The sequence below is a fragment of the Tasmannia lanceolata genome, unplaced genomic scaffold, assembly GCF_043159265.1.
Source record: "Tasmannia lanceolata isolate RefF3 unplaced genomic scaffold, GAP_Taslan_0.1 ptg000013l, whole genome shotgun sequence".
Classification (NCBI taxonomy): Eukaryota; Viridiplantae; Streptophyta; class Magnoliopsida; order Canellales; family Winteraceae; genus Tasmannia; species Tasmannia lanceolata.
This window is the reverse complement of record NW_027518690.1, coordinates 8883270-8893106: the sequence shown is the minus strand read 5'-3', so window position 1 is coordinate 8893106 and position 9837 is coordinate 8883270. Positions and strand designations below refer to the sequence as shown.

General features: G+C 40.2%; 1 protein-coding gene across 1 annotated transcript; it reads left to right on the top strand.

Annotated features, from left to right (window-relative positions):
• The first annotated feature begins 5988 nt into the window (after positions 1–5988).
• LOC143890780 (UPF0481 protein At3g47200-like) lies at positions 5989–8566 on the top strand. The gene is made up of 2 exons (XM_077395463.1): positions 5989–6768; positions 7696–8566. The coding sequence occupies exons 1-2, from the start codon at positions 6109–6111 to the stop codon at positions 8404–8406; spliced, it is 1371 nt and encodes a 456-aa protein (XP_077251578.1). The 5' UTR covers positions 5989–6108; the 3' UTR covers positions 8407–8566.
• The last annotated feature ends 1271 nt before the right edge of the window (positions 8567–9837 follow it).

Here is a 9837-nt window from a genome sequence, read left to right as displayed (position 1 = left end):
AGACTTGGTGAAACTAGGGCTGGCAATTTCACCGTAAAAATGGGGATCCGCCCCACGCGAGGCAGGGATTCTCCGCTCAAAGCAGAGAAAGGGATGGGGACGGGGATTTAAAATATTCCCCGATGCGGGGATGGGGGATGGCCGCCCTGATTCAATACCATGCTTTATACCATTATCAATACATAATTTCAATGTCAAAAAAAATTTATAGTTTTAAAATTCCAAATCTGCAATTTGGTCTTTTGTCTTTTAGTGTGCGGGATGGGGGGCAGTTGGGGATGGGGATTAGATATTCCCCGCGGGGCGGGGCGGGTATTCCCCGCCATCCCCGAAGCAGGGACGGGGAATTTTCCTTGAGGCGGGAATTAGGACGGGGAATGCAACATCCGGCCCCGCCCTGCCCCGTTGCCTGCCCTAGGTGAAACCCTGATTAGCTTGGATATTGAACTAAAGTTCCATTCCTTTCGATGTAAAAATGGATGTAAAATTTGTTTTATGTTCAATTTACGTCAATTTTTACGTTGAAAGGAACGGAGCCTAATTGAATTTAGAGAGGCGGAGTCCAATTAGATTGGTCCCAACTCAACAAAATTGAATCCAGCGGAAGAAAAAATTCCAAGGTCAACTACAGTTAAAAATTCCTTGGAAAACAAGCAAATTTAAGGGGCCGTTTGGTTCGCGGATTTTAGAATCCGGGATTTGTTCAAAGTTGTAGATGAGAGACGAGACGAAGCGGACCAAGCCGTCGTTTTCTGATGTCTTGCCCTTCTTTCCACCAGCGAGAGAGTAGCAGATCATCCATGTTTCCAGGTTTTAGAAATCTCAGGATGCAGGACAGTTTTGTAAAACCTGGATTTCTTACTTAAAATTCAAGAAACGCTGTCAAGGCAGCATATGGGCAGCATACACCAGCTTGATCATGAACCCTCTATCCTTTGGGTTGACTCCCTCTGTCGCCCTTCTTTTTCTCAATAAAATCTTCCAGCCGTTCAAAAAAAATTGAATTGCCAAAGACAACACTGGAAAGCTCATTTTCCATAGAAATTTTTCAAAGAAAACTTTTCCCATTATTTCCGCCATCTCTCTGTATGAGATTCCACAGGCGTATCCATTATTTCTGTCGGCGTACTCCTTAATTCCGTCCGCGTACTCGATACGTTTGGAACACATGTTTGAACCCAGAAAATCCGACAGCGTACTCGATATTCCGGCGGCGTACTCGATACGTTTGGAACACATGTTTGAACCCAGAAAAATCGGCAACGTACTCGATATTCCGGCGGCATACTCTATATTCCGGCGGCGTACTTGATACGTTTTGGAACACATGTTTGAACCCAGAAAATCCGGCAGCATACTCGATATTCCAGCGTTGTACTCTATATTCCGGCGGCGTATTTTCGATATTCCAACGGCATACTCTTGAATCCGACAGTGTTCTTAGCCAAAAGAGGCGTGAGAAATAATAAAATATTAATAACGTCGCCGTCTCAACCAAAAGAGATGTGTAAAACAAAATCCTGGAGGACGTGAGTGCGCCACGGCACAACTCTCTCTATAAGGTGATATATTTGGATTCTAGAAAAAATCTAACCATATCCCACGTTTTTAGCAAAATTGTTTCTTTTACTCAATATCTCACGTATAATAACAAAATTGTTTCTATTTATTGGAGAAAAATCTTCACTATGTCCCATGATTTTAGAAAAATTATTTCTATCTCTCAATATCCTACATATATTAGCAAAATTGTTTCCATCTCTTAATATCCACTAGTATTCAATAAGGTAGCCGTTTTCACTAAAAGGTATGCGAGAAATAATAAAATATTAGTTTAAAGATAATGATTGACGTTGGGTTGTGAATTTGTCAGGAAGGGCAACATATAGGACTCTGTTAATGTTAGAAGGGCATTGAGGTCATTTTCCCACCCGATTTTGAAGAATCACCCGTGTTTGATGCTTGTTTTAAAAGGTATTCGAAATCCATAATTTCTCGAAACTTTGCTCACATTCCGTAGTTTTCTCTAACTTGGGTAACAAGTCATTGTTACTCCTTTTTTACAGGTCACAAGTAAAAGGAACACGCTTCCTAGTTTCCTTGTAATGACAAGCTATGCCACACGTGCACTTTAGCTATAAGAAAGGTAACTTTCTTTTCTAATCAGCTGTAAGTGGAAAGTTACCCAAGTTTCCAAGTTACTGCGATTTGTAACTTACCAGGTAAATAGAATACGTGGCAACAGCAGCAAGAAATAGTTTTATGAAACTTTTGGTAACTTGCTTTACAAGTTACAGTCACCTAGCTGAACACGGCAAACCAAAAAAGTGGGTGGTATTGTAGAAAAGGGAGGGCTGACACTTGTATAATATAAGTTAATATAAGGTAACTTGGACTTAAGTCAACTTGTATTTCATAACTTATCTTGTTTTGGATTTATGAAGGAGAGTCGTAGGTCTCCTTCAACTCAAGGAGAAAAAACAGAATGGGTTAAGCAAGGATCGTGTAACTTACTAAAGCTGATGTGCCCACGCGGAGTCTTACTTTCTTTGGGTCTTTTTATTTGAAGATTATCACTTACCAAATTTGATCTAGACTGGGGAAGAAAATAAGTAGAAGAAGAAGAAGAGGAATAGAGGGAGGAGAAGCTAATAAATCTTTATTCAGTAATCATCAAAGTTATGATTTCTAATACAATATAGGTAATTGAACTAAAATTCCATGAAAAATAAATAAACTGCATAATTCTACATAACATGGAATATAAAAGTGCTAAAAACTAAAAACAAGAAAATATAAATCCTAGAAACTAAATAACATGGAAATAAAAATCCTAATGGACAAATGTGCCACTTATTTGGCCTACTATCTGTATCGGGTTTTTATTTTTTATTTTCGTCATTTTATTTCTAGTATTTTTTTAGGGCATCAAATCATGTTCTTTTGGCATGATTTTAGTGTTTTTAGAAAGGTTTTTCGATTAGCCCAAGATTATGAGATTTGGACTTGATTTAGCTAAGTTATAGGCATTTTTGGGATATGGTAAGTGTCTATTAGGGGATTACTATTTTAGGATTATCTTAGTCATATTTCTTGCTTTTATTTTGTTGCTTTAGATAGAAGTTGGAGAATAATTGTTAGGCAAGTATTTAAGGTTGCTATTCTTAGATTTTGACTCTCTATATTATGTAATGGCATGAAGAAAGAAGAGACTGAATAGTGTTTATTTTAGGGAATCACTCTTGAAGAGAGCATTGGCTCTTTCACGTGGGTGAAGGAGCTTGGCTCCTTTCACATGTTATATTGGAGTTTTTCTCCGAACCGTGGCATGGGTTTTCAAACCTCCACTGGATTATTTTAGTTGATGCTTGTGTTGATCTTCATCTTGGTGTTGCCGCTCCCTGCCTCAGTTGGTATTAGAGCACAAGGGATCTTCAACGAATGCACGACGGGATGAAGAAGTCGCTCCCCCTAACGTCGCCAGCCTGATCTAGTCGCGGAGAACGAAGAACTCCAACAACAGGTGAAAACTTTCACACAACTAGCACTACTCGAAGCCCGCATCCATGAGAAGGCGGCCATGGATCTAAGCGTGTCTTCAAGAGCCCTTTTCATGGCTATGCTTCATGTAAGGGATCATTATCACAAAAAAAAAGCTTCATATAAGGTATCAAGAAAAGATGAAAATTGAAAGGAAGAATGGAAGGTCGGTGCAATGTCATAAATCATATTTGGAGGCGATGGCCTAAACTCAAGGTCGAGTTTTCTTCAAGTGGGGGTGGATGATGCAGAACGCATGGCGTTGAACAAGTCTTTTATTTTTATTTTCTATTTTTTTTATTTTATTTCTAGTTTTATCTAGGGCATCAAATCTTGTTCTTTTGGCAAGATTTTGGTGTTTTTAGAAAGGTTTTTCAATTAGCCCAAGATTATGCGATTTGGACTTGATTTAGCTAAGTTATAGGTATTTTTGTGATATGGTAAGTGTCTATTACGGGATTACTACTTTAGGATTATCTTAGTCATATTTCTTGCTTTTGCTTTAGATAGAAGTTGGAGAATAATTATTGGGCAAGTATTTAGGGTTGCTATTCTTAGATTTTGACTCTCTATATTATGTAATGGCATGAGGAAAGAAAGTGATTGAATAAAGTTTATTTTGTGGACTCACTTGTGAAGAGAGCATTGGCTCTTTCACGTGGGTGAAGGAGCTTGGCTCCTTTCACGTGTTATATTGGATTTTTTCTCCAAACCGTGGCATGAGTTTTCAAACCTCCACGAGATTATTTTAGTTGCTGCTTGTGTTGATCTTTATCATGGTGTTGCCGTTCCACGCTCCCTGCGTCAGTTGGCATCAGAGCACAAGGGATCTCTGACGAACGCACGAAGGGATGATGAAGTCGATGCACCTAACGTGGGCCAGCCTGATCTGGCCACTGAGAACGAAGAACTCCAACAACGGGTCAAGACTTTCACACCATTAGCACTACTCGAAGTCTTCATTCATGAGAAGACGGCCATGGGTCTGAGAGTGTCTTCGAGAGCCATTTTCATGGCTATGCTTCATGTAAGGGATCATTAAAAAAAAAAAGCTTCATGTAAGATATCAAGAAAAAATGAAAAAAGAAAGGAAGAATGGAAAGTTGGTGCAACGTCGAAAATCAGATTTGGAGGACGATGGCCTAAACTCGAGGTCGAGTTTTTTTAAGCGGGGGTGAATGATGCAGAAAGCATGGCATTGAACAATTCTTTTATTTTTATTTTCTATTTTCGTCATTTTATTTCTAGTATTTTTTAGAGCATTAAATCTTGTTCTTTTGGCATGATTGTGGTGTTTTTAGAAAGGTTTTTCGATTACTTATCTAAAGAGCTAAAGATTATGCAATTTGGACTTGATTTGGCTAAGTAATACGCAGTTTTAGGATATGGTAAGTGTCTATCACGAGATTACTATTTTAGGATTATCTTAGTCATATTTCTTGCTTTTGCTTTAGATAGAAGTTGGAGAATAATTGTTAGGCAAGTATTTAGGGTTGCTATTCTTAGATTTTGACTCTCTATATTATGTAATGGCATGGGGAAAGAAAGAGATTGAATAAAGTTTATTTTGGGGAATCACTTGTGAAGAGAGCATTGGCTCTTTCACATGGGTGAAGGAGCTTGGCTCCTTTCATGTGTTATATTGGAGTTTTTCTCCAAGCCGTGGCATGAGTTTTCAAACCATCACGAGATTATTTTAGTTGATGCTTGTGTTGATCTTCATATTGGTGCTGCCGCTCCGCGCTCTCTACGTCAATGTTCTTGCTATTGTATCATCTTTCTTTACTTGATAGACCAGTTGGGGCCCACCTAAACCCAGTTGGGGCCCACCTAAACCCAGCTTACCTATCAAAAAAGTGAAATTCAGAATTGAATTTTCCAGAAAAGTTATACTTTCCAAGAATGAACTCTCTATGCATCCAAATATACCGGTCGAGTTTCCCTTTATTAACTGGCACGCCCAGACAGTTAATAAAGGAACTCGGGTCAGGTTGGGTCGGGTTCAGGCCAACCCGAACCTGACCTATCACAGATAGAAATGTACAAGATTTGCACTTCTCCCAAAAGATAGAAATGTACATTTCTATCTTTAATATGACCTGAGGAACCATTCACTCAACCCGAATCCCAAGGCCTACCTGACCCAGGAAACCCTTTATCCCAACCCGAGCCTGACCCGACTTCAACCCGACTTTTTAAGCTTGGGAAAAAAATGATAAAAAATGTGGTTGAACTCGGGTCCGGTTACCCAAGCTCTCAACCGACTCCGGCCCCTTTGTATTTCTTTTTACTGTTTTTTTCCAGGAATGTGGCATCCAAACAAAAGGGCCTTGCCACTTGCCAGGCAGTTTAGAAACTTAGGGTGTGAGGTTACTTTTTGTTTCTGTTTTTATTACGAGTATAACATCCGCGTTCGGTCCGCCGCCGCGTTTTTAAACACCGACTTAAATGCGCATCCACAATATAAAGAGAAGGGAGTGGGGGAAGAAGGAAGGTAGTTAAAAGTGCTAGAGCAGCTTCATTTGTGATTGCTATCTCTAATATCTGTTGTAAGAGAATCGTCCAAGAATGAGCGATAGGAGCTGGATCATTGATTTCCCTAACTCTTCAGAAGACGAGGAGGAGGAGATGAATAACCCTTCAGAAGAGGAGGAGGAGATGAAAAACCCTTCAGAAGAGGAGGCGGAGATGAATAACCCTTCAGAAGAGGAGGAGGAGATGAAAAACCCTTCAGAAGAGGAGGAGGAGGAGATGAAGAATAGACATTCAATTTTTCGGGTACTCACCTCTATAACCTCTCTCAACGAGAAGGCCTACATGCCAAAGACTGTTTCCTTGGGTCCTTACCATCAAGGTGAACCTCACTTGCAGCCTATGGAGAAACATAAGAAAAGAGCATTGGATCACTTCCGCAAAACATATGGGAAGTCCTTGGAGGACTATTCCAAAGCATTGGAGGACGTGGTGCCACAACTCATGGACTCTTATGATCATCTTGATGAGAAGTGGAAAAATAATAGAGAGCAATTCCTGACGCTCATGATCATTGATGGCTGCTTTTTGCTCAAGATCTTGTTTGAGAACATGGAGAGGTCAAAGGACCCTACTCACTTTAATTTCGACCCTCAACTAGTTATCTACATCAGGAGAGATATTCTGATGCTTGAAAACCAGCTTCCTCTACTAGTTCTTGTGAAATTGTTACTTGTACAGAGCGCAAAAGGCGAGGTGAGTACTCCTGTTTTTTCTCTTTTTCCTTTTTGACTGTAAAGAGGTCCTAATAGCTAGGACTCCTAGGAGGGTTGTCTATGGTCCTAGTTTGAGATGCACGAGGTTAGAAGGGGCAATGGTCACAGCTCAAGGTGGCAAACGGCACGGCACGATAATTCCCGGCCCAACATGGCCCGTAGGCTAGGCACGACACGGCACGATTTGGCCACGGCCGTGCCGGAAAGCCTGAGGTTAGGCACGGCACAGCCCGCGGCCTGTATCGTGCTGTGCCGTGCCGGCCTTAAAACAGCCACATAAAGTCACTTTTACACTGATTTTGTCGTGCAGGGCCGTTTCAGGCCGCGGGCCTAAACCCGTAGCCTGGCACGGCCCACGCCAATCACTGTAGCAATTCGTGCCTTGCCGTGCCTGTTGGGCCGCGGGCCGGCACGGCCCAGTTGCCACCTTTAGTCACGTCCCACTATCTAAAACTCAGTACCATGATAGTAGAGGGGTAACTTAACTCCCACACCCTCTTGTTTGTGTTCTCTTAAAATGGCTGCAATTTCACCCCCTTCTGTTTGTCTTTTTCCTGAAAATACCTTGTTTGCATTTTAGAAAAATTGGATGCATTTCCACCTCATTTTGTTGGTCTTTTTCTGAAAATAACTGTGTTTTGAGGGGGGGAAGCAAGAGTTTTTATATGGTGTGTGGCCGTATAGTACTCCAGTATTTTTCAAGAAGTATAGCACGGCCCACTCCATAGGATGATCCAAACTGTTAATTTATTGTGCCCCAAAAAATCATTTCCATAGGTTGATCCTAAAACTCAAAAGGATGTATAGAGGAGTAGGATAATTTCCAAACCAATTCGTTTATTTGTGCACGAACAAATCGGATTTGTCAAGCAGAGTTTCTCAACGTCTTTTTAATATCTTGATGTAGGATGATGTTATAAGATGCATAAACGAACTTGTAATCAAGTTTTACGATGGGGACACATCAACGAACGACTTGATAGGCTTGAACAGCCTTCATGTATTGGATGTATTAAGAAAGAGCATGATATTAGGGCCATCTCAACGACCTTTCTATCAGGCTTACGACAACATGATGGAGGAGGGCCGGTCGGCAATGCAGCTTCGTAGAGCTAGAATCAAATTCAAAAGAAATCCATGGAACTATATCGATGACATCGTTTTCTTTGAACGCACTAATGTCCTCAGTCTCCCAGAGCTGATCATGAACGAACTCACAGAAATTAGATTCCTCAATCTCATGGCCTTGGAGCGCATGGGCAAGTGTATGGGTAGTGAAGTGACCTCCTATGTCACCTTCATGTATGGTCTGATCAAGTCGGAGGAGGACGCTAGCTTACTCCAGTCCAAAGGAATTATCAAGAGTGCAGATGGGAACGATAAAGCCATTGTTGATGGCATTAAAGAGCTCGCAAGGGACATGTACTTGAATCCATACAGTAATATGTGTCTTAAGCAATATCATTTGAACAGGTACTACCTCATGAGGAAGAGGTGGTCACAATTTCAAGAGTGGCACACTATCATGAAGCGGCACTGCTTCAAGATAACTTTGGCTCTCATCTCTGCAGTGGTTTTATGGTTCCTCAATGTTAATGTTAAAGTATATCATATATGATTGGATTGTGGTGAATTGGATTAGGATTACATCTCGGATTAGGTTTATCTCCTTCCATGTTGATCTTTTCTCTTTCCCTGTTTATCTGTAAGTTCTTATTTAAGCACATGTTACACATTAATGAAACCATCCAAGTTTAGTGAAATTCCTAAACTTATCATTCAATTAGCTTCACACCTCTCCCACTTATTCAACTCCACATACCACTGTCCCTTTTCTATCAAATATGCTTCTAAATTTTAACACTCGTTCTCTTCATCAGCCATTCTTGTATATCCTTCATTTTTTCAATGGAATCCTGATACAATTTCCCTTTTCTGTGCTGTTTGATACATTCATTTTGTAGTAACTTGTATGTTAAAAGAGTTAAACTACTTGGCACTTGATTGAATCTCAATGATCGACGTCTTTTTTCTTTTTTTTTTAACCCGGAATTTATCTACGAACCGGGGCAGCACCTCAATGATCGACGTCTTGTAACTTGATATATAAAAGATATTTCTTTAGACGACTGAAGAGTTAATCAGAAAAACTTCCTCTGGAACCACCTTGGGTGCATTTGAATTTCCATAACCTGGTGATAGAATTAGCACCCAATTCCAATTTCGCCCAATTATGATGTTTGATTAAAACAAAATGAAGGGAATCAAAAGCTCAATTAAAGGGGAAAATGCTGGAATCTGTTTCACACCCTATAAGAGGTGGTACTCATACTCCGACCTGGTCTGAATCAAAAATTTATTGAATTTTTATGAATTAATTTTAATTTGATTCTTTTCATTACATTTACATGGGAATTAGAGTAGGGTATTGATTCCGATTCCTAATTCCGGCAATGCAAACGTAGGCTTTAGGTTGACAGTCACCACTTGTTCCAGCATAATGACAACCCCACATGAGACGCGTATATAATATGAACCCTTGATATGGTGGACCCACTCACCGCGATCCACATGGTTTTGGTCCCATACTGAACTAAGATCCTCATCTCTAAAATTGAGCTTATCTTGTCTCAAAGAACCTAAATGAGGCCCAATAGATCAAGAAGGACTCAGATTACAGATCAAGGAAGAGACACAACAATAGGTTGGGCAGTTCAGATCAATGGCACCTATTACAAAGATGCGGCACCTATCCATCCAAAAGTGATCGTTGGGAAGTTCCTAAGAATAATTTGAAAGTGCTAGATACCAGAGGAGCACGCACCAACAGAATCATGGGCTTGAAACTAAAAAAAAAAAAAACTAAAAAGTTATTATATGGTGCCCTCCTATTTATTCTTATAAAAATATGAGCATGCAAAATATAGGTGACTACTATCCAAAACATCCATACCTTGGGGGCGTTTGGATACACGGATTTTAGAATCCAGCTTTTAGTTTGAAAACAGTATAAAAGGGGGTTTATGATCAAGCGGCGTAAGCGTTTTTT